At 30.9% G+C, this 25785-nt stretch overlaps 1 protein-coding gene and 4 pseudogenes across 3 annotated transcripts; 4 read left to right on the forward strand and 1 right to left on the reverse strand.

Moving 5' to 3' along the window:
- The first annotated feature begins 513 nt into the window (after positions 1–513).
- On the forward strand, positions 514–975 carry LOC109130821 (putative cysteine-rich repeat secretory protein 33 pseudogene; annotated as a pseudogene).
- A 10312-nt stretch (positions 976–11287) lies between these two features.
- LOC104766101 (cysteine-rich repeat secretory protein 34-like) lies at positions 11288–12814 on the forward strand (annotated as a pseudogene). The gene is made up of 2 exons (XR_015591605.1): positions 11288–11783; positions 12107–12814. The product of XR_015591605.1 is annotated as a cysteine-rich repeat secretory protein 34-like (transcript).
- A 3129-nt stretch (positions 12815–15943) lies between these two features.
- Positions 15944–17591, forward strand: LOC109130981 (putative cysteine-rich repeat secretory protein 35; annotated as a pseudogene). Its single transcript, XR_015591604.1, has 2 exons — positions 15944–16449; positions 17005–17591. The product of XR_015591604.1 is annotated as a putative cysteine-rich repeat secretory protein 35 (transcript).
- Positions 17592–19529: 1938 nt separating this feature from the next.
- Positions 19530–20721, forward strand: LOC147920423 (uncharacterized; annotated as a pseudogene).
- A 3287-nt stretch (positions 20722–24008) lies between these two features.
- On the reverse strand, positions 24009–24974 carry LOC104766102 (uncharacterized). Its single transcript, XM_010489917.3, has one exon. The coding sequence runs from the start codon at positions 24791–24793 to the stop codon at positions 24251–24253; it is 543 nt and encodes a 180-aa protein (XP_010488219.1). The 5' UTR covers positions 24794–24974; the 3' UTR covers positions 24009–24250.
- Positions 24975–25785: the final 811 nt, after the last annotated feature.

Genomic DNA, 25785 nt, shown 5'->3' on the forward strand with positions numbered 1-25785 from the left:
ACTGGTCTGATTAATTAGCATTTAGCAGAACTGATTATGAAATCTAATAAAGCTATTTTAGAGGTTGTAATAAACAGTGTAGTATAATTTGCAGCACTGATTATGAAATCTAATAAACATATTTTGGAGGTTGTAATAAACAGTGTAGTATAATTTAGTACAAATCGTGTTATCTAATGAATTTCAAAATCTCATGCATGAGTTCTTGCTAAAAAAAAAAAAATGAAGAACCACGACGGGGTAATGCCATTTCAACATTTTTGCATATAAAGTCATATCTTACTAGCTTTTATTTTTTAAGAAAAGTCATAATTCTTTGATTTTTAGTTTGGCGAAAAAACAAAGTTAAACATTCAATTAACAAAACATTTAATATGATGGTATGTATATTGGTATTTATTAGACATATCTTCAATATCATAATATTTTGTTAATTTACGGGATAATTATTAGGTACATTTTGCATACAACTGATCTTGTATGACTCATCTCACGTTTCACACCAAAACATATATGTTATGTCTATTACAGTTTCGAAAGAGATGTCCGAGAAACAAAGGAGGAATAATATGGTACGACCAATGTTTTCTTGATGTGAGTATAATCAATGATCATGTCCCAAGACGGATGAACTTCGAGAATACTTTTTCTATGCACAACCCAAAAAACGCGAGAGGGAATACACACTCATTCAACAAAAAGACAACTGACTTGCTCTGTAACTTAATTGTAAAAGCTGATAGACCTGACGTGGACGGCCTCAATTTTCTATATTACTCTGCCGGGGAAATTAGACTTGGGAAGCAAACATTGTATGCAATGGTTCAGTGTGCGAAAGACATATTAAGTTGTAAGAATTGTTTGGAGTGGAGTATCAGGGAGCTTTCTAAGTGCTGTGATGGTAAACAAGGAGGGAGAGTTTTGAGTACGAATTGTAATCTTAGGTACGAGCTATACCCTTTTCTTAGGACTTAAAAGACTCTTTGATGATGATGCAGAATCTTGACGACTTTCCAAATATGATTTGGTTTTACTATATTTCTAGTTTTCTTTTCTGAGCTTTTTTCCATTTTTTTGTTTCTTTACTGCTTGGGGTTCTTTCTGTTTTTTTGATGTTGAGGCCGTAAGTATACCTATGAACAAGGTCACAAATTCCCCTTTCCGTTACCCTTCAATTTGATTTGCCTTTTTTTTTTTTTTGATACAAGAACGAAAGTTTTCTCCTCTGTTTCATTCTTATTTTGAGATATATTTTCAATATTTAGCAAACTCTTTGGAAGGATTGATAAATTGATATACAAAAAGAATCAACATTTACCCACATAATGAATACTTGTATACGTCAATAATTTGATGCGATCTGCAAACAATCTTACTTAGGGCCTGACTGGTTCAACCGCAGCGTTTGCGGTTGCGGTTGTGGGAGATTGGGGAAACGGATGATTGCGGTTTCAAGCGTTATTAAGCGTTTTGAATGATTGGTTTAGTGTTTTAAAATGGGTGCGTTTGCGGGAGTTTACGATGGGTTGACCAGCAGGTGCAATAACGGTTAAAACATAATAAATGTAATATATAATTATATAAATGTTTAAAAATACCAAAAAAATTACTAAACTTGATTTATAATTAAAATTCATTAAAAAATACTAAAATAATTATTTAAAAAACAAATAAATTTCATATTGAAATACTTATTACTTTATGCATTTGGCTTTTTACCAAAACTTAAGTAATTTGATAAATGACAAAACATATGTTTTAGAACGTAGATCTTCTTTCGTAAATCTCACACACTTAATAAGTTCCGTGGGGCTCAGTGGTAATGATCAAACGAGAGTTTTGAAGAGTCACTCGTGATTTTTTATATTTTTCACAAATAATCTTATTTTCTTAAATTTTTTGATGAAATGTTATATTTATTTAGAATTTATTGAACTCGTGCGATATGCCATTAAATTTACATCAAGTTTTCTGGATTATTGTTAATTGAAATCTTATTTTCTTCCAATTGTTTATTTTTTAATATTCTTAATCGTATTCGTACTTTATTTTCTCTCATCCTTAATGAATAAAATAGCTAGGTAAAAGATATATAAAATATACATTTCATTAACATTGATTTGTTTCAAGTTTACAAAAAAAAAAAATTCAAAACGCAATCGCCCGCAAACGCAAACGGTTGCGGGAAACAGCTTTTGGAATTCCGTGGTTTGAGGCGGTTGGGAGAGATTTGGAGCGATTGAGAGCGGTTTGTGTGATTGGTACTAACCGCTAGCAACCGCTACCACCCGCAAACGCAGCGTTTGCGGGAGCTGGCGGGAGAACCAATCAACACCTTAGTTTAAGATATAATTTTGTGTTTGCTTTATTAGCTAGTGGTTGAAAGAAGTTTTGAGCGGATATTACCAAAAGGCGAAAATAACTTACAATTCGGTGTAACTGCTCCAAAATATGAAGTATAAATTAATACGCAAAGACTAGTTTGACAAACAAAATTAAAAAAAAATAATACGCGAACACTAAATGGGGTTATTAGTTTGAGATTATAATAGAGTTTTAAAGACTTTAGATGTTATGTAAAATCTATTGTTATTAGATCAAGATTTTAACAGCTAAAGTTAGTGTTATTAGTTTATGATTTGTAAAAAGTCATTTAAAATCTTAACAAATTTGGGTTATTGGATTCAGTATTTTATAAAGTCATTAAAAGTTTTGTGTCAAAAGAATCTAGGATGGTTAATGAATTCAATTATTATGTTATTGGTTCATGATTTTATATATTTTATTTACAAAATAAAGTCATGTAAAGTATCACAAAAATACAGAGATTGTTTGGAGTATTTTACAAAATTTTAGAAAACTAATCAACAAAATTATAGAATACTCTCTAGCAATCATTAAAAAATTCTTTCACTTATTCACTTTTGATGATTTTGTTGAAGTCTTCAAAATCTTTTATAAAAGAATTCAATAACACCCCCTAATATATTATTATCCAAACTAGGTAACAGCCCTCACATATGCGTAAATTATTGTATAATCACTTATCCTACTATATTAATTGGGAAGTACAAATATAAAACTAACCTTAAAATGTGTAAAAAATTACATTTAATTGCCATTAGAAAAAACTTAATTAAGATTAAATAATGAATTAAATAAATAATTCTAATTAAAAAAACGAAAATAGGAGAAAAATCAAATAAAATAAATTGTAGAAAAATGAAAAAAACTACTATATTAATTGGGAAGTACAAATATAAAACTAACCTTAAAATATGTAAAATATTACATTCAATTGCCATTAGAAAAACTTAATTAAGATTAAATAATTAATTAAAGAAAAATTTCTAGTTAAAAAAACGAAAATAGGAGAAAAATCAAAAAAAAAAATTGTAGAAAAGTGAAAAAACTGTTAAATCAAAACTAATTTGTACTTAAAAAACTAACATATAAGATTTTTTTTTACATGTTAGTTATATATTTTTAGTTACTTCACAACTATAGCAAAGATTTCACAAAGGTTTAAATAATTTTATTCATTACATGCAAATATTTTATTGGCAGGTTTTCAATAAATATTTTTAAAATATAAAAATTATAATATAAGCAACAAATTTTTAATCACAAACCATTATAAATAACATAATAACAAAATAAATTATTACAAATTTTCATCAAAAAAAAAAGTTCAGCCTCCGGTTTTCCGCGGAATAGTACATAGTGTTAATTGATTTTAATTTATTTAATAATTATAGAAAACTTAAAGCACATGATTACTTAAATGTCAATAACATTTTTAAAACTTTTATTGAATAATCATACAATATCAAAATATTTTACTTATTTAAATATAATTATACATATTTATCTCTTGAGTTTATTTGTTTTTTTATTGTTTAACTTTAATAATAGTTTCTTTTACTACTTTTTTAGCATTAGTCCTACCGTAGGATTCCTACGGTCAAACACTAAATAATATACTATTTGCAGATGATGTTCTCTTTTTTTTAGCATTAAGATTATGCAGGACTATGAGAGAATCTCAGGACAAATTGTCAATCTTAACACGTCAGCTATCACCTTTGAATCCCGAGTAAAACAACATGTTAAAAAAAAGACTAAGAATGATTTTAAATATTCATAAGGATAGAGGTTGTGGCAAGTACTGTAAGTGGGTCTCCCTTTACTTATTAACAAAAAGAAAAAGGAAAATTTCAATTATAATGTGGAAAATGTAAACTATAGAACTTAAGAATGGTTTACTCGTTTTCTATCAGAAGCTCGAAAGGAGATTTTTCTAAAAATTGTGGCACTAGTTAGCTTTTCAAGTCTATACAATGAACTGCTTTAAATTATCAAATAGTATTTGTGAAGAGATAAACGAAAATACTCATATTCAAATTACATAATTCTTCCCTTTGAAAATAATGTTGGAGTGAACCATGATTGGTTCTTAGAACAATTACTTATCGTAACGATAAAACCAAATCTTGCAACTTAATCTTTTTTGTAGATAGAAAAAAAAGTCTTTTACATTTTTGGAGATATAATTATTCTTTCTTTATTTGAAAAATTCCACACTCCTTATGTTGACCTTAAAAAACCATAACCAAAAAAAGAGTAATAAAATCTGAAATAAATCTCTAGTTACTGTTAATAGAGATTTAAATATGTCTTATTCAAAGTTTAAAAAAAAAATCTTTTATGAAGCAAAAAAAGAAATAAATTAAACACAACTTTAAATGATTATTGAAAATTGAGATTTTGAGTATGGAAACAAATTGAAATTGAGCAGTAGAAACTTTGACCGGATGCATTTTTGAAGCTTTATAAAATCTAGTAATGTAAAGAAGGAGGAAAAAAAAAGTCACCTACAAGTCTAAAGTTGTTCTTCTCTTGATTCTCCTCATAGTAGAGGTATGTTCACCTTCATATCACCCTATCCTACGTTGCATCAGTCTTCTTTTTGTTGTCTTTACATAAGATGAATATATCTCTTTTTCTTTTATGGTATCAGATTGATTGAATATATTTTCATTGCTGGTTATGGTGTTTGGATTTTTCATTTTGATTGTGGAGAAACTAAGGTATAGTTCTTCTTAACAAGTATAGAATTTTTACTTTGGTTTTGTTTTTTTTTTTTTTATTATTCTCATCTACTTCGTTTTGATTAATGCGATCTGATTTGTGTTTTTCGTGACTAAATTTTTCTTCACTGGTTGTTAGGCTGACAAGACATTATTTGTCGTCTATTTGCAAACTGGTCACCACCTTGGGATATTTTTCACTTCATTAGAAGTTATGAACAAGTATGAAGTGGTAAAAGTGCACAAGATTTTGATGAAGGAGGTGTGATGGTTGCACCATTAGTTTAGGTATGAGGATTTTAAATTATATTTTGTCGGCATCAAACTTTGAGAATATACTCCAAGGAAGAAACTGTTCAGGTACTCGCATCAGGTTTCTCCTTATTTACATGTGACATAGCTGCTGGTTCAAGCTCCAATCAACCTTTAGGAGCATTCTTACCTTCTTCACATGTAAGTAACATTTACATGTGAAGAAGCCTTTACATTTACATTTAGGTTGCTTAGAGCTTGATCCAACAGCTATGTCACATGAACCTTTAGGAGCTTTCTTACCTTCCTTACTTGTAAGTAAATGAAAGGCCACCTGATGCGAGAACCTGAACAGTTCTTTCCTTGTGTATTTCCTCCGAGTTGGATGCCTATGGAATACGGTGTGGAATCCTGAGAGTTTTTACAGAAATAAATATATTTGTAACGACATGAGTGGTAGTTATATATATATATATATATATATGTTTGTGACAATGTACATTAAGAAGACCTAAAATAAAAAATATAACCCGTAGTGAAATATACAATATAAAAAGTTAATAAAACAATTTGGCCTTTTTTGTGAAAAAAAAACAATTTGGCCTTTGAAAACATTTTTCATCTATATCATGTAAATAAATTGATAAAAAAATTAATAGTTATCTAAAATTTTTAAAAAATTATAAATCTATTAATGTTAGACATACATAAATGTAAGTTAAATATACAACTATATGAAATAGAGAGATGATTGGAAAAAATAAATATAGTAAAAACTAGAAAAGGGAAAATATGGTAAAGAGGGTAATACTAAATGAAAAAAAAACATAAAGAAGAGTTGTAATGAAAAATATGACATTCTTAAAAGAAAATGTTTTGATGGATATAAATATAAACAATACACAACAAAAAGATTGATAAAAAAAAATCAAAAGTTACAATGATTCGACAAATAAATTTAATTTAATTAAACGACAACAAAAAAAATTAAAATATATTTTCGTTTTGTAGAAACAATTATATCAAATTTACCAAAAGTTGGAGTGGTTCATATAATATAATAAATCAAAAGTTTAATGGTTCATCAATAAAATAATTTTTTGTGGTTTAATTAAAAGGTTACAACTTTTCATTTAAATATATTTAAGCAATTAAAAATTAATAAATAATAATTTATGAAGAGTTTATACAAGTGACGTGATTTTACATATTAAATATACTAAATGTTGCAACGGTTCAATTAAATGGTTAGAATAAATTATTTTATTAGATTTAATAAAAAAAATTAATATTATGAAAGAATTATACTCAAAGACTGAATATAATAAAATATTACAACAATTTATAAATTAAATCAAAAATGCAATAGATTTTTCACACAGAAGTCATTTTAACATCACAATGTTAAAATTATGTATGTTGAAAACAATGACCTTGAAAATTGAAAATCTGTGTTGAAAAGCAAGTTTGAAAATTTTCCAAAAAAATAACAAATATATAAATTCTTAAAAATGTGAACACTTAAATAGACATAATTGTTTCTAAAAGACACAACTCTAACTCAATCAAAGCAATCAAAAAATAAAAATAAAATATTTTATAATAAAAAATTCAACGAAAAGGAGTAATTGTTTTTTGCATTTATTAATAATACTATTATTATACTCCTTCTGTTTCACAAAGAGTGTCATTCTGACACATTTCACACAAATTAAGAAAAGTTTAAATTATACATGTTTGCTCCTATTTAATAAGTGATTAATGGTTGAAATTCAATGAAAAGAGCATTCGGTTTATGGGTAAAAAAGAAAATATAACATTGAAAAGCACATAGGAAATGTAGAATGACACTTTTTGTGTAACAAAAATTTTTCTCTAAAATGACACTCTTTGTGAAACAGAGGGAGTATAGATTATTAAATTAATTACAAATAGTTATAGTAAAAGTGGGCAGCAAGATCGAGAGGAATTGATGAAACCTTACCTTCATAGTTGAAACGACCTGACCCGTTTTTTTAAAAATAATAATAATAATATAATTAAATACCCCATAATATTTAATTATAAACCAAACAATAGACCAACAACAAATCAACATGCACAGCGGAAGTCAACCAAACCAACTCTAATTTAATATAAATATCATATCAATTAAAACTAATATAAACCATCAACCTAGCATGCTTCTATACAAGGTTCCAACATCAATAACATAACCATAACACAATAACCGAGACCCTAGATCATCCTCCTCCTCATCGCCATGATTCCACGCTACACATTACCTGCACCACAAACACAATGAGATGCGTGAGTATTACCAGAAATACCCAGTGAGATGATCCTCCCATCTATGAGCTATACGCACAAGCAAATCAAGAGTACAACCACAAATAAAACATAACAAACCAGTCATTAAATAGAACATTCAATAACACATTCACCACACCTACACATCATCACACAAAACAAGTTATACAACCCAATCGCTTAGATAAGCTCATGGTCACGCACTCATCTTATTAAACTGATTATAACAACGAATACAACCAGTTGAGACTCTCCTAACGTCTGAAACATCCCAGAAACGCCCTACAACAAGCCACACAACCAAAAACAACTTATAGAAAAACTGGACAGAAACATCAGAAAAGAACAGTCTCAAAGACGAAACCCTAAAATAAAAAATAACCGTTAATTATCAAATCCCACCGGTGTAAAGCTATCCCTAGACGTCACAAAGCTTTCCACAAAATTTCAGCACCATCAGATCTCAGATGGAACCGCAATCGATCCCGAAACACCCACTTGTCTCAATCCGTGACTGAGAAGAAACGCTCCACGAAACTGCCGTTATCTCCTAGAATATTAATTCAAATTCACTTCTGTAAAAAGGAGAATGTATGAAAATCCCTTAGCTACAACGTTACCAAAAATCAATACCTTTCGAAACGATTTGAGCAGTCGGATCTTGCTTCTCCCAAACCCTGACGATTCTGTTCTTTTTGCTTTGAACACCAAAAATCTAGTTTACTCTCCCTTCTTCTTTTCTCACACGTGAATGAGCACTTCTTCTCTTTGTTTTCTTTCAGTCATTCACGAAAATAACAGGAAGGAGGCGATCTCTTATTAACAAAAAGGGTTTTTGGTTTAATTATAATAAACCATGATTTAATTAGATTAAACCATCCTTAGATTAAACCAGAATTAATTAAACCATCCTTTTATTTAATTAATAAATCGATCCGCTTAGTAAACCAACAGAAAATTAAACCAAATTCACTCCAATTCTCGATATAAACTTCCATATTTCATATTTTTTTGGGCACGGACATTACAATAGTCCTACCTACCTGTCGAGAGGGGGCCCTGGGTGGTTGCATAATAGGATTGAGGCAGAGAATCGATCTGGCTAATGCTTCTTTTCGGGTTTTGGGGTCTGATCTTTGTTATAAATGGGTTTGCTCTTTTTCAGTTTTTCTTTACTTGTAACTTCATTTCTTATTCCTCTTTTGAATAGAATTAAGACGACAAAAGAAAAAAGTGGGCAGCCCTAATTTTCTAAGGGAAGGGGAATAAGACCATCATTATCGGTAGCAACAACAAACGTTGCTCAAAATAATATATTTTAATTATTTTTTTAAATATTATTATATATTTAAAGAATAAATCAATATAAAATAAATTGACCAATCATAAACTGTTATACTATAGAGAAACGATTCTTCTGATGCTAGCAGCTAAAGAAACGTTTCTCACTTTTTGATTTGCTTTATTATTATTTTATAATTTTTAGTTGAGAGTACCTTTAAGACTATGTGCAATGGGGTTGTTGAAAAAGTTATACAACTGCTTAATTACTGCAACGAGGGTGTTGAAGAAAATAAAAAATCTATCTGGATTCATTCTTGATGAATCAATTTTTTTTTTTTTGTCTGAAAAGAAAAAAGGTTTGGAGAGAGATAGACATGTGTTGTATTCTTATTGAAGAGTAAGATTTTGAAGAATTTTTTTTTACCTTATCATTTTAAAATCAATCATTATGTAGTAAATAATTTTTTTATAAGATAATTTTAATATCAAAATTCAACATTTTTTACACTCTATAAATAGAGACTTGGTTCATATTATTCCGATACAAAAAATCATCATTTCTAGTATATTTTTCAAATTTTTCTCTAATAAACTCTTGTTTATTTCATATTTTGTAATTTTGTTATATTAAAATTAGCTAAAAATATATAATTTCAATTTAAAAAATAATAATGACTTTTGTTAATTTTAATTATTATTATAAATGTGTTGTATCAAATTAAGTAAAAATAAGAATATAATGTGAAAATAGTAGGATAAGGTATTGAATTTTATTAAACAAAACTATTGTAGAGGTTAAAATTGATTTGGGTGTTGATTTGGGTGTTGAAGTTTAATAAAATTGATTTGGGTATTATTATGAAAATGATGTGTAGTGTTAAAAGTTGAGGTGGAGGTGTTGAAAAAAAAATTATTATACATGGTTTAAGAGTAACTATTAGTAAAGATGCTCTGAGAATAGTTGCTCTGCCATGTGGCAGTTTATGGTTAGTCAAATGTTTTTTACAGATTTATTATTTAAATTTATAATAATATTAAAAGAAAATGATTAAAATACTAGAGAAACGATAAGCGTTCCTACCTCTGGAGATGACCTAACAAAAGTCTTAATTCAGTCCCACCCCTTGCAAGGTTCAACGACTACTCTGCGTGTTAAGCACAAACTTGGTTACCCTCAAAGCAAGACAAACCGAACAAAAACGATTGGCCCAAATCCGACCACGACTTAGTTTTTATCCTCTGAAATATTGAAAGAGGTAGAGAAATCGGAAAAATAATTCTAAAAAAACTCTACAACTTTCATCAACTTATGGTTTTGGCCATACAAGTGTTAATTAGATCATTGACCAAATAATTATGCAACAAGATAAATACTCTTGTTTTATAGCATAAGGAAATATTTATATAAATTTTAGTGTAATTTGTTAGTTATAAAATAATAGTGCAAGTTTTATTTGGTATATTTTATATATTTTATAATCTTGTATATTTAATTTATTTAGTTTTATACTATAGTTTCAACCCGTCTTCGGTACATGATATAATAATCAAATCCGTTAATCATATAAATTTGGTAAAATCTAGAAAATAAAACAAACGCCATATTGAAGCAGTAGTGTTTAGAAATCTTGATTTAACTTTTTGATTTTTTTTTGTATATAGTATTTTGAATAAAATATAATATTTATGATTTCTTAGATTTTAATAAGATGTCACTGCGTTAAAGTGTAGTGCAAAAAAATATTTAATAGTTAAGATATAATATTTTATATTTTTTAAATGTAAGCAATGTTGTATGTTAATTTTAAAATATATATATCATTATTAAACGATTGCATATATTTAATCTTAATTTTATAAATAAAACTAAGTTTTATAAATAAAATTAAAATTTATCATTATTCTAAATAGTATGTTATTGTTTCCTAAAATTTATGAAACAATTAATAGAATCTGTTAAATAATTTCAAAAATATTGTTTTCTTATTTTATAAACCAATATAAATTTTTATTTTGTTAGTTATTAAATTAACTAAAATGTAATGACATTTTTTGTAATATATCACATGATAATAGGGTTAAATTTCTAATAAGATGATACAGTTTAGCTCACTTTAACAAATCCCTAATCCCGGAATCCGTTTGTTCCTTCATCAAAACTTGTGGTACGGTGATTCTATTTCCCTAAAAAAAATTAACTTAAAAGTAAAACATGTAAAATTTTGAATTTTCCATTGGCCATCCTCACCCTTCGCCGAAAAATACCCGACCCCTCTCTTCTGTCTGTTACAGACCCAAAAAAAACGAAGAAAGAACATTTCTTCTACTTTTGAGGGAAAAAAAAGAAACATTTCTTCTACAAACTCAAATGATACAATAGCATTTTGTATAAAGTAGCCAAAAGAGAGAATAGTGTTTTGAGAAAATAGTTAATCCAGTTACTGATGTGTGTCAATAAGCTAAAATCGTTCTGAGTCTCCTAAAAACATCTTAATCCCTGAATATTACGAATACAATATAATGTACTCGTCATATTCTCTATGCAAATGCCTCATTTCTTTTTATATATTGGCTATACAACTCCTCATATGCAGCGTTTCCTCCCTGAATATTACGAATGAATATCTTCACCACAAATGCCGGGTTAACCAAGGAAAATACCAGCAGGGAAGTAAATACGAGAAAGACCTCAACTCTCTCATCCGTTTCGTCGCCGACGATATTACACAGGGGTTCGTACACAGCTCTACTACTGAGGGTCGCAATTCCACAACCATCATATTCCAGTGTCGTGGGGACTCGTACAAGTCCAACTGTCGAACCTGCTACGACACAGCCGTCGCCGGGGTAAGGTCACTTCAACATTATTACATATTAACATATATGATATACATATTGTGGTGTGGTGTATACGTATAACATCACATTAGAGCTAAAAGATAAATGATTATTGAAAACCAAAACTCAGACTGGAGTTTAAAAAAGAAAAAAGAAGCAAACAAATTTTAGCCGGGGTCACAAATTTACATCTTATTATCGATATATTCTAGTTTATTATCTTACGAAATAGTTATACAAAGTTGCAAAGCATTATGGAGTCATTCTTTGCATTGAAAGTTTAAAGTATCATTTGAGATGAACCATAACATGTATGTATATTTATTTGACAGTTTCGTAAGAGATGTCCGAGAAATAAAGGGGGGATAATATGGTACGACCAGTGTTTTCTCGATATTAGTATGATCAATGACCAAGCCCCAAGGAAGATGAATTACAAGAATACTTTCTCAATGCATAACCCAAACAATGTGAGGGGGGATACAAAGTTGTTCAACAAGAAGACAAAGGAATTCTTACAACAGCTGACTATGAAAGCTGATAAGACGGGCCCGGACGGCGTCGAGTTTTTATATTATGCGGCAGCAGAGGAGAGAATCGGGAAACAAAAAGTGTATGCAATGGTGCAGTGTGCAAAAGACGTAGCTGACTGCCAGCCTTGTTTGGAATGGAGTATCAATCAACTTTCAAAGTGTTGTGATGGTAAACAGGGAGCAAGAGTTTTGGGTACGAGTTGTAATCTTAGGTATGAGCTATATCCTTTTCTTAGGACTTAAAGACTCTTTGATGATGATACAGAACTAATTCTCTTGACAACTTCCAATGATGTTTCGTGCAGATCGAACAACATTATTTTGACAACTTTCTATTTTGTTTTGGTTATATATATTTTATAAAGCTTTCATTTTAACATTTTACAACCAAAAATAAAATAAAAATTATCTATCCACTGCATGCACTTCACATTTGTTTGTTTAAGTCTCAGCTATACCTATACATATGAGAATAGGGGACCAAAACTTTGTTACCATTCGGTATTTTAATTGTTTTTTAAATTAGTGATTAAGAAACAATAGCTATCTTCTCCACTCTTTCTTTATTACTTCCTGATAACTTTTGAAAATATGGCAAGCTTAACATTTTCCCGCAGTACTTTGCCGCAACGTCATTTGATGTGATCTTAAATTAATTCACAGAATGTATTTTTATGTATGGTCTTTGAGTCATGAAAGCTGTTTCATCATCATGAAATATCCAAATAGACTAGGACACATAGTCTAGTGATTGTGTTAATGTCCCCTACTATATTCAAATTCGTATATTACATGTTAGTTAACTAAAAAACCATTCACCTAAAAGATCAACTTTTTGGTTGCGCCAAATTCACAACAAATACTTTCAAAATTTGGGTTAAGGCTACATACGAAGATAAATTTCAAGAAACTCAGGATGAATGAGTAAACTTATAAAAAAAAAAAAAAAACTGTGTGGTTATATCTTAAGGGTCACTGAAAAACGCATTTTATGAGTTTAGCTGAAAATGCTTAATTACGGTTTTTGTGAGAAAAATTGTGTATCCATGAATAGTAATATTACAATTTTGACTAGACAAATATGTTTGAGGGCTTTAGATAAAAGATGGTTATGTGGCTTCGGCAAAAAAAAAAAAAAAAAATGAATCCACAAATTGGTGAAAAATACGATTTTATGGTTTTGGCGTTTTGCCAAAAAAAAGAAGAAGGTGATTTTGGATTTGAAGAAGAAATTTTACTAAACATAAACATTATTGAATCATCCCCTATATAATAAAACGGAAGTACACAACATTGTTTTGTAAATTATATAATTTTAATAAGTTGGTTACAAATAGGTTATAGATTAAGTTTTATATTATTTGTATAGTTTGGATTTATTGTTTCCAAAAATCTTAAAGAGAATATTCTAAAAAATCATTTGATATCATCAAACTTACCATATTAATTTTCTTTATTAAATTATTCATCAAATAAAATCATTTGATATCTAACTTAACATATTAATTTGTTAATTATTATTATACTCCACCTCTCATTTAAATATATGAGTCTATTTTGTCAAACAAATAAATTATCATATTATTTCTTATAATTAAAAAATATTTTTATTTCCGGATATACCATAAATTGAATTTTTAAAAACAAATATAAATGTTTCAATCTATAAAATATTAAATTTTTATTAATATTATTCTTTAAAAATAATAACTATTGAATTAAAAGTTTTACTGAGTAACGGGTCAAAATTTGAATATATAAATTCAATTTCATACTTTTTTGTTGAATTTTATAATTTTTATAATATAATAAACTTTAAATAAATTTTTTGGAAATATTTTTTAAATATTGAAACTTGATATTAAAGTTAGAAACTATAAACACTCTAAATTGGTTTGTTATAGCAATGTCAATAATATGTTACTATAATATGCAAGAATTTTAAAAAACCAAATATATTAAAACAAAAAGTATAACAATACATTAAATTACTCATAATATAATAACTCGCTTTTTAAAAACCAAATTCACAAAATTATGTCTTATAATGACATTCAAGTCATGATATTTAGCATATAATTTTATTCCATAATATTATATCCATAAAAACTTTTAAAAATAATCATATAAATTATATTTTATAAAAAAATTACAATGTAAGTAAACTGAATTTCAACCCGTGCTCATCTAGACGCAAATTTTGCAACTAAACAATAGATTAGACCAAAATACCCTTATATTCACTAAAATCTCAATTGTAGTCTCATATAGTAATATATCATATAACGAGACTACAATTGAGATTTTAGTGAATATAAGGGTATTATGGTCTAATCTATTGTTTAGTTGCAAAATTTGGGTCCAAATTCTACCACTCTATCCAAAATATCTAGATTAAGTGTGGATGCAGTCAGGTAATTTTTCATCGAATGCGTTATCTAGATGTAAATACTACATTGGAGAGTGCTAATGCATTTGTATATATCATACCAAATCAGTCACACCCTTGAGAAGTTCGACGACTTCCTCCACTTCAGTACGATTAATAAGCTGAAACTTGGTTATCTTCTATATTAAGAAAAAAGGTCTCAACCAAATCTGAGTGTGTTGATGTCCAAATCGGTCGCAATTAGAGATTTTGTTTGGTGAAAAAAATATTGAAATTCCCTTTATAAATATATGCCGAGGCACGTGAAAGTCAGACTACAAAGCTTAACTAGACGAGTCAAATAAAACGAGAATAACAGGTTACAAGAGAATGGACGACCCAAGTGGTTTGTCCAATTTAGTCTATCGACGAGTCAGCCATCAATCACTTGTCGTTTTCTCTAATTGTTTCTTTTTCTTTTTCTCGATCTCTTCTTTAGGTATCGTGCGTCCGTATTTATAGGATACTATGTCGGTTCATCCATCAAAAAGACTGAAATACCCCCATTCACATTCCAATAGTTTTTGGACTTCTGCAAATGTTTATGGGCTGGCCTTATGCGGGGAGTGAGAATCTACCCCCAACAATGACAAAAACGATTAGTCTAATAAGTCCTCAAGTCTAGATTTTTAACCGTCATTCCCAGAATGAAGAAGAAGTGTTAAAACGATTAGTCTAATAAGTACGAAATTGTTACGGTTTCGGCAAAATAACTCTATGTATAATTATGTCGTATTAGGTCAGATCCGTTAAATATGCGTTTTATGGAAGACCCAACACTAATTTTGGTTGTAAATAATACACATATGTTTGAAGCATGTATATGTTTATAGTATATGGACTGCTTAGATTCACATTAATAACCCATTTAGGCCCATGACAACAACACTAATCAATCATCATAATGCATGAAAGCTTAGCTAATTGCATTCCTTATTTACTCAAGAGGAAGTCAATTATGATACAGTCTACCAAGATTCCAAGAGACAAATTCTATTTGCTTCTTGCTCAAAACTAGTGGTGCCCACTCAAGTACTGAATCGTGTGATTCTATTTTCTAAGAGTTTTAAAATTTGAAATTTTGACTTTTTCATCGGCCCTCCCCATCTATCGCCGAAAATATTCCCAAACTCTTCTCTCTTTCTTGTCTTTTACAAACAAAAACAAACATGTCTTCCACAAACTGAATTGATCAATAGAATTTGTATAAGGGTGCAAGAAAAGAATATCGTTTTGAGATAATTAGTTAATCAAGTTACTAATGAGACCAATCAGTTAAAATCCTTCCGAGTCCCCAACATAAAAACAACTCGATCGCAACGTTTCATTTATCAAAAAAAAAAAAAAAAACACAACCTCTTGAAAAAGAATCAAATCCAAAACAATGTATTCTTCATATTCTCTATCCAAACACCTAGTCTATGTCTCTATCTTGGCAATCCTACTCCTCGTACGCAGCATTTCATCACTAAACCTTACCAATCAGTATCTCAACCACAAATGCTTCGTTAGTGAAGGGAAATATAAGCATGGTGGTAAATATGAGAAAAACCTCAACGTTCTCAGCCGTTATGTCTCTGATAATGATCTTGCGAGCGGATACGTGCATGTTTCTCATGGCGAGGCTCCAGATTCCGTCACCATCATATTACAATGCCGTGGCGACTCCTTCAGGTCCAATTGCCACTCTTGCTATGCCACCGCCGTCGACGAGGTAATGGCACGAAACATTAGTTAACTAATAATGCCATCTGATATATATCTTTATTATTATTTTATTTTTTGGCGAATAAAAAAAAAAGATATATTGTAGATGACATTATTAATTTTATTTATTTGTGGTATGAAATAGATCTTTATATGTGGTATGATAATTTAAAAAGAATTGTTTAATTTGTGTATCTATAATTTATTTGATTACAAAGTTTGGTATAGTGATTGAATAATAGTCCAGTTTCATATGAAGTAAAATCTTACGATATTTTCATTACAACACACTTCAGCAGAAAAGAAAAAAAATGCAAACATCTTATTTAAAATAATAGGGATATGTGCCAGTACGCATATTACATGTCAGTTTCTATATATAGTAATTAATGTCTTTTTCTAAATTCTTATACTAAAATGAAATTGTAAAATTATAGAATCTCTCTACGTACATTCTATTTATAAAATCATCAGGTGAAAAATATATATAACTAGGAAAATTAAAACATAACTTTCATTGAGAAATTAAATCATCATTTAAACATCTATGCACATTTGACAGTTTCACAGGAGATGTCAGGGAGACAGAGCAGGAATAATATGGTACGACCAATGTTTTCTCGTTATTTCTAAGATCAAACCCCAACTCCCAAGGAAGATAGATTTCAAAAACACTTTTTCAATACACAACCCAAAAAATGTGAGCAAGGAAGCAAGATCGTTTGACAAGATGACAAGGGAATTCCTTTACGAGCTGGTGCGGAAAGCCTCTTATCCCACTGTGGTCGAATAAAATTATACCAGTCAACATATTATGCTGCGGGGGAGAAAAAGCTCGGGGCGAATAAAATTTATGCAATGATGCAATGTGCATCAGACATATTGCAATGTAAGGTTTGTTTGGAATGGTGTATCAGAGAGCTTCCAAAGTGCTGCAATGGTAAACAAGGAGGGAGAGTTTTAGGTATAAGTTGTAATCTTAGGTATGAGCTATACCCTTTTCTTAGGAGTTAACTGACCGTTTTGATGTTAATGCGTAACAAATTGTCTTGACATCTTTCCAACAAAATTTTGGTTTTGTTTGCTTTATTATTATGTATGGGAGTATGGGACTCATTATGTATTATGTAAAGCAAATCTTGTTTTGATCTGCAGCAAACAATGCATACTTTTATTTTAGACTAATATTAATAATTGAGAAGTTAGCATAACAAAAATAACAATATCAGTGGAGACCTTTCAAAATAACAATTAATTAATATTATTATTCGTTCTATAATATATGAGAAATTGGTATAACAAAAATATCTCTTTCTTTTTCAATTTACGTGGCATTACCATTCTGATTTTGTTTTACAATATACACAACATTTATTCTTTCTAATAAATTAGTAAAAAAATTGTGGAAAGATCTTCGTCAAAGTCTAACCAAGAGAAGAAAAGACTCCTACAATAAGTAAAAAATATGTACAAGCATTGCATGAACATATATTGGATAGCTGAAGTAATGTCGAAGTGATTCGAGATGTGATATATGATTGTTGTTGTTTTATGTGCGTGAGAAATTTTTAGAAGGTTTGAGAAGACAATATTGAAGGACGGTTTGAGGATGAATTGAAGAGGAAAACTACTATTTATTGGGTTGATTAAATTGGAGTTTTACAAAGAAAAGGAAAATAGTAAAAAGGAAAAAGTCTTTTTCTTATGGAATTTGGAAATCTTCTTCTATAGTGATTAGGAAGTCTTGATGGGTTTATAAGGAAGTGTTGGGCACGTCCTAAAGAAGCAAGAGAGCTGAGGCATAAATATAAATCTTAGAGAGCTTTCTGTGTTTGTGTGCGGCTTAGTTTCGCGGTTTGGTGCTTGTGTTGTTCAAGCTTCTTTGTTCGTCGGTGTGGCGATTGTGTGAAGGTTGCTCCAGAGTGTTGGAGATCTGAAGTCTAGGCTCAAGGGGAGTTTAGCCCAAGGTTAAGTTATCTTGGTTTGAATCTAGGCTCGGTATGAGTTTAGTTAAGGGTAGAGATTTATCCGTAAGATTTCATGTTATAGAACGGAGCGGTAAATTAAGAGGTTGTGCTTGATTTACGCGTTTGCGAATAGGTTGTATTTGATTTCTTGTTCTAGTGGAATCAAAATCTGGACGTGGTCCCGGGGAGTAGGAAAAACTGAACCTCGTTAACAAAGTTCTTGCGTTATTTACTTTTTGTACTTTATTATTGCCTCATCCGCATTTACAAGTGGTATCAGAGCGGGTTCTCGATAGATATTAAGTCTAGTTTCGGGTAGATCAAGAGTGAGGGTAGTTCAGGAAGTAAGGCAGAGCTTTGAATCAATTGTGATGAATTCATACAGAGAAGGCACGTCTATGTCAAGACCATCGTTGCTTGATTCAACGAATTACGGATATTGGAAGGTTCGTATGCAAGCGTTTATTAGTAACCTTGATGAAGATTGATGGAATTCGATTGAGCTTGGTTAAGAGCCTCCTAAACTTGTGGATGATAAAGGGGTTGAGAGTCTTAAGCCCAGAGATAAGTGGACTGCTGTAGAGAAAAAGCTATCAAGTTGTAATTCAACAACCAAGACAGCGATTTACAATACTATTTATTCAAGCCACTTCAAGTTAATCTCTCAATGTGTATCAGCTCAAAAAGCGTGGAAGTCATTGGAGAATATGTTTGAGGGTACTTCAAGTGTTAAGAGAATAAAGCTGGATATGTTGGCATCACAATTTGAGAATTTAAGGATAAAAGAAAAAGAAATTGTGGCTGAGTTCAGTGCTAAGTTATGTGATATATCTAATGAGGTTTTTTGCTCTTGGAAAGCAGTACAAAGACAAAAAGCTTGTGAAGAAGCTGAAGCGATCATTGCCTGCAAATTTTGAGTCAAAAATTTCTGCAGTTGAAGAAGCTCATAATTTAGATGAGATGGCCTTTTGATGAGTTTGTTGGGATTCTGGAGGCTTTTGAATTAAGCAAAGCATATGAAGTTGAAGGAGTTAAGAAGAAAGATGATGATGTTAAGGAAGCAATAAAGAAGGAAGTTGACATTGGAGTAGCTCTTAAGGTATCATCTTGTGAAGATTCAATGGTTATGTTATCAAGACAATTTGCTAAATTTCTGAAGCGTAAGGGCGAAGAGAAGAAAAGTAGAATGGATGAAGAGATGAAGACTTCATCAAAAAAAGTTCAATGTTTTGAATGCAAAGGATATGGTCATGTACGGTCTGATTCTACCAATCTACAAAAGCATAAGAAGAAGGCTATGAATGTTGTTACTAGTGATTCTGAAACTGATTCAGATGAAGAAGAAGAACTGAAGAATTTTGTGGCGTTTACAACTTTTGAAGATAGTTCTGAATTAGTGTCTGCATCAGCGTCTGCAACTGCTTCTGAACCTGCAGCAAAACCTGCAACTGTATCTGAACATGAATCTGATAGTGATAGTGATGGAGAGGATATGAGTTGTGAAGAACTTGGTAAGAGTTATGAGAAGTTGTATGCACATTGGCTTAAGGTAGTTGATGATAATTCAGTTTTGATTAAGGAGAAGCTCGAGTTAGAGGCTAAAGTCGTTGAAGTAGAGAAACATGCAACAGAGAAGCATTACAAGCTAAAGTGCAGCTTGAAGAAACTCAAAAGAATTTGAGGATGCTTAATAATGGTACAGAGAAGTTGGATCATATTTTGAATATTGGCAAGACTGATAAGTGTGGCCTTGGGTATGAAGGAAAAGTTTCAAAATCGGATATGGTGTTTGTTTCAAGTGGAAAAATCACGTCTGCATCAGGAACTGTGCTAGAGACTGCTTCAAAGAGTGATTCATGGACTGTATTTTTGAAAGAGCATGGTAAAAGAATTTATGAATTGCAGATTGCACCTAGACAAGTGTTTCGACCTGTTTGCCATCATTGTGGTGTTGTTGGGCATATTAGGTCAAGATGTGTCAGATTGTTGAGAGAGAGGAGCCAAATGGAGAATGCTTATGATGTAAGGTTTCAAGGTCCTACATGTTATCATTGTGGAGTTCAAGGACATATTAAGAGGCATTGTTTCAGGTTCATTCAAGAGGTTAACTATGGAGGTCTAAGGCGCAACAAGATATGGGTTAAGAAAGATAATTTCAATGGGGGTGGTGTACTAGGCTATCGACCGCGTATTGCAAGGCAGGGAAAATTTTCCAGTTAGTTTTGACCATGTTGTGACTCATTCAGGGGGAGAACGAAGATGTGTTTGGTGATGGGGTTTAAGTGTTTGAACTGATGAGTTCACAAGCATAGTCAAAAAAAGGGAGAATGAAGATGTATTGGATGATTGAAGTAGTGTATGTGTGATTCAAGACGTGATACATGATTAATGTTGTTTTATGTGCGTGAGAAGTTTCTAGAAGGTTTGAGAAGGCAATATTGAAGGACCGTTTGAGGATGAATTGAAGAGGAAAACTACTATTTATTGAGTTGATTAAATTGGAGTTTTACAAAGAAAAAGAAAATAGCAAAAAGAAAAAAGTCTTATTCTTATGGAATTTGGAAATATTCTCCTATGGTGATTAGGAAATCTTGATGGGTATATAAGGAGGTGTTGGGCACGTCCTAGAGAAGCAAGAGAGCTGAGGCATAAAGGTAAATCCTAAAGAGCTTTCTGTGTTTGTGTGTGGCTTAGTTTCACGGTTTGGTGCTTGTGTTGTTCAAGCTTCTTTGTTCGTCGGTGTGGCGATTGTGTGAAGGTTGCTCCAGAGTGTTGGAGATCTGAAGTCTAGGCTCATGGGGAGTTTAGCCCAAGGTTAGGTTATCTTGGTTTGAATCTAGGCTCGGTGTGAGTTTAGTTAAGGGTAGATATTTATCCTTCAGATTTCATGTTATAGAACGGAGCGGTGAATTAAGAGAGTTGTGCTTGATTTACGTGTTTGCGAATAGGTTGTATTTGCTTTTTTGTTCTAGTGGAATCGAAATCTGGAAGTGTTCCCCGAATGTAGGAAAAACCGAACCTCGTTAACAAAGCTCATTAACAAAGCTCATGCATTATTTACTTTCTATACTTTATTATTGCCTCACTCGCATTTACATTGCAGACTCTCTTACACTCACAAATCAGTAAACAACACCAACAATGTTTACTCAAAAGGAAAAATAAAATCCATTGCGTAATATGTCATTTTGTGGACTATATACTCATTAATTTATTTTATTTTTAGTTTTGAAACTAACTTTCACATAATTAATTATTAGCTCGTTTAGACCTGCGCTTTTCATATTCACAACAACAACCCCAATCACAAATGCACATTGCATGGACGATGAGCTAAATTGCGTAGAATATTAAGAAATCCGGAGCCTAGGCATCTGGGTTTCGCTGAAGGGGAGGCCAAAGTATCGTGGTACATAGTTTGAGGGGAGGTTTGTTGGAATACAAACAATGTCCCACATCTGAAGATTAGAAAATAAGTTTCTAATATATAAGCCAAGACCAACTCCAATTAGTATAAGACCTTTTGGAAAAGAGACCAATAAAAAATCCATGCAGACTTTACCACCTGGACCCAAAACGGACAATATCATACTAATAGGGGAGTTGGCTTGGACTTGGAAAGCCCAACAAAACTCAAGTTGCTCAACTCTTCAAAGCCCATCTACATATACTTATGTAGTTAAGCATTACACGTGACAACAATGTAATAAAGATCAGCTCAAAGCCTCAAATGTTTGTAAGAACTTTATCCAAAAAAAAAAAATGTTTGGAGGAATTAGGATGAAGATTCAGAGTGTTACGAATAATAGTCCATGTGTATACCAATTCTAACGATATAAAGCGTCCTCACATCGACAACAGGTATAATTCTTTAAACTTTTGTCTTACTTTTCTGCAGTTTCGTTTCCATTTCTATAATAACAGTTCAGTTCATTGTACTCTAATAACTGTGCACTGAGCCCAAGGTGTCCCACATTAATCACCGGATGCGTTTGTACTTTGTAAGAAACTGCTAAACTAAAGTAGAGTTTTGACTTGGACCATTTAATTTAAAGCCCATTTTAAATTATTTTCTTTAACATGGAACGGCCCATATTCAAAAATCAAAACAACTACAATTAACCTGGATGTAGAGTACAGTTCAGTATTTTGAGAAAATACTTAAGTACATCAGGTGAACCTCTCCATTCACCTCCTCCTTATCAACCAATCAAAATTTTTTATACATTATCTTATTTTAAAAATAAATTAAAATTAAGTTAAAAAGCAAAACCAATTTAAGAAACAAATTCTGTATACTTTTAATTAAGAAAAATTAAATATTGGCTTGGTTTAGATTTTATAATTAGAACAAAATTATGTGTCGGTTTGGGTTTACAAATAAATTATTTAGGGTTTAGATTTTACAATCAAAACGAAATTATATGTCGGTTTAGGTTTACAAATAATTTTTTTAGGGTTAGATTTTATAATTAAAACGAAATTCTATGTCGGTTTGGGTTTACAAATAAAGTGGTTAGAGTTTAGATTTTATAATTAGAACAAAATTATATGTCGGTTTGGGTTTACAAATGAGATGGTTAGGGTTTAGATTCTACAATTAGAACAAAATTATATGTCGATTTGGGTTTACAAATGAGATGGTTACGGCTTAGATTTTATAATTAGAACGAAATTATATGTCGGTTTGGGTTTACAAATGAGATGGTTAGGGTTTAAATTTTATAATTAGAATAAAATTATATGTCGGGTCGGGTTTATAAAAAAGTGGTTTAAGTTTTTAATTTTATAATAATGTATATAGATTTGATTTCTTTATTTTATAAGAAGGTGAATGGAAAGGTTCACCCGGACCTAAGTATTGATCGTATTTTCATACACACCTGCACACAAAATGAGGATAAACCATTAATGTTCGCTACATTTACCAAAAAAAGTGTTTGCTTCGTTTACCAGAAAATGTTAGTTTCACCTTTGAGAGACACTTTTGCATAATAGTTAAATGTATTATTGCACTAACATCAACCAGATGCCTCTGCATAATCATAAATAAATGGGATTGCCTAATACAAAAATATTTTTTGATGTACATTGTACAATTAACCTGTGGCTGTAATATATAATATAACTCATAAACGTCAAAAAGTAACACGCAACAAGTTCTTAATAAATTAAGGAAACCGAAACAACAACAGTAAAGATATAAAGTATATTGGTAAAGCAAGAATTAACCAAAATGAAATATGGTACGGAACAAAGACTTCAGAATTTTGCAAGAGATTCAAGTAGTCAAAATTAGTCAGACAAAATTCATGGGATTCTTAACTCATTGACCCACCTCATGTCTCCTCTGCTCCCTCTTCACCAGTGTTTTCACAATAACACACATTTTAATTATTTCAATGTACAATAATGTAACAATTATATGTAATGTATAGTGTGCCAGCCAAAAAAAAAAAAGTAGATTTGACTGGTGAGCATTAAGACAATGATACTCTTTTAATTAACTTCAAAGTTAAAACACACACAAAAGACTTAACCTAAAACAAAATCTAATCATTAAAAGCCTTTGATATCGATAAAGATATAGACAACTCACTCACCCATATAAGATCATTGCAATTAACAAGAACACAAAAAAATATATGTTTATAACATTCGATCGGGATCTCTTGCTATATAGTGAAGTGTATAACATATGAATAAGATTAATGAAAATGCGAATAAAGATTAAAGATTAGAGAAAAAATTATCTAATTAGACAAAAAAAAAAAGAGACAAATGAATCAAAGTTCAAGAAACTGGAAAAAATAATGTCGGAATGTACAAATGTTTGGTCTTTTAGTCGTTGACCAGTTTAGCATGCACGGGAGCAGGAGTGTTGACGACGGAGCTCGGCAGAGTTAACGGCGGAGATGCCGATACTGGTGCTGGAGGCGGTGGTGGGATTGCTGTTTCCGTTGTAGGCGGAGGAGGAGCGGTGGTGGTTGTATCAGAATCAGGCGGAGGAGGTGAGAATTGCGGCGGAGGATTCGGATTAGGTGTGGACGGAGGAGGTGGATTCGGGTTTGTTACGATCGGTGCAGGCGGATTTGGGGAGATTGGAGTAGATGGGTTTGGTGTTGATGATGAATCTGGTGGAGTGGGAGGTGAAGATCCGAGAACAGGCGTGGTCGGGTTCGGGTTTGGGTTTGGGAATGGAGTTATAAAAGGGGAGGAAGGGGAAGAGGAAGAAGAAGAAGGAGGATCGGATGAGCAATAGTCACCGGAGCAATGGTGAGAGTGACGTCGGAGAACACCGAAGACTACGACGAGGCCAATGACGACGGCGACGGTAACGATGAAAATGAAAATCTTGGTGGCTTTACCGACATAGCAGAGCATTGTATTTTTTTGGATGTTTTTGGGTTTTTATCTTTTATTTTATTTTGGTGTGAACTGAATTTTTTTTAGATAACAAGATGAGATGGGAGATTTGGATCTCTTCTCTTTCGTCTTCTTTAGTTTGTTTACACAGTGATTTTTTTTTATTTGGGTGTTTTAAAGATAATTACTTTTTATTTTTTTTTAACTTCGGGGGTATAATGAGAGAGACATGAGGATGGTGTTGGTAATGAAAAGCTAGGACGGGCCACCTGAAAGCCAACATTGGCACGTAATTATTACTCCCTGTGTTTGAGTTTGGGAATATACGATTAATTTTGTTTTTTGATAATTATTTTATTTTATTTATGACCATATCATCATTTTTTTTTTTGATATTTTTTCACTTTCCCAGTTTTCCACTTTTTTATTTTTTTATCAAGTGAAAAATTAACAAAAACAAAAAAAGTAAAAACAGGCAAACATTTCAACCCATATATGTGAACATTTCATATTCCTATTTTCTTACTTTCTTCTCAAATCTCAAGTGAAAAATTAACAAAAAAATAAATAAATAAAGGCATGCAAACATTTGGACCTATGTACGTGAACCTTTCGTATTCTTCATTTATCACAAATTTTTAACTCCTAAACATCCAAATTGGAGTAACTAAAATTTTCAAACTTGGAGCCACAATTATTTAACTCAAAAACAAAAAAATTAGGATGGAGCCAAAGTTACATAACTAAAAAAACTGAAAAAAATAAAATGGAGCCAAAACCAAAATAACTAAGAGAGACCAAGATTAATAAGAAGAGGAAAAAAAGAAATAGTAACTAATTCTTTTACTGATGACAAAAATAAATAGTGACGTTTAGTGGGATAGTATTGGTCGTTTCATTTTCTTTATCCAAAAGTACACTTCACTCTACAATATCAGTAATTATTAAAACAAAAGTTTATTAAAAATATTCAAAAAATCAATTTTCAAGGAACAAATATTATTCTCTCA

The sequence above is a fragment of the Camelina sativa genome, chromosome 19 (assembly GCF_030686135.1).
Source record: "Camelina sativa cultivar CO46 ecotype springtype chromosome 19, ASM3068613v1".
Lineage (NCBI taxonomy): Eukaryota > Viridiplantae > Streptophyta > Magnoliopsida > Brassicales > Brassicaceae > Camelina > Camelina sativa.

Excerpts from the sequence above, each read along its gene's own strand:
- LOC104766102 (XM_010489917.3), bottom strand. The coding sequence starts at position 24,793 with ATGCTCTGCTATGTCGGTAAAGCCACCAAGATTTTCATTTTCATCGTT.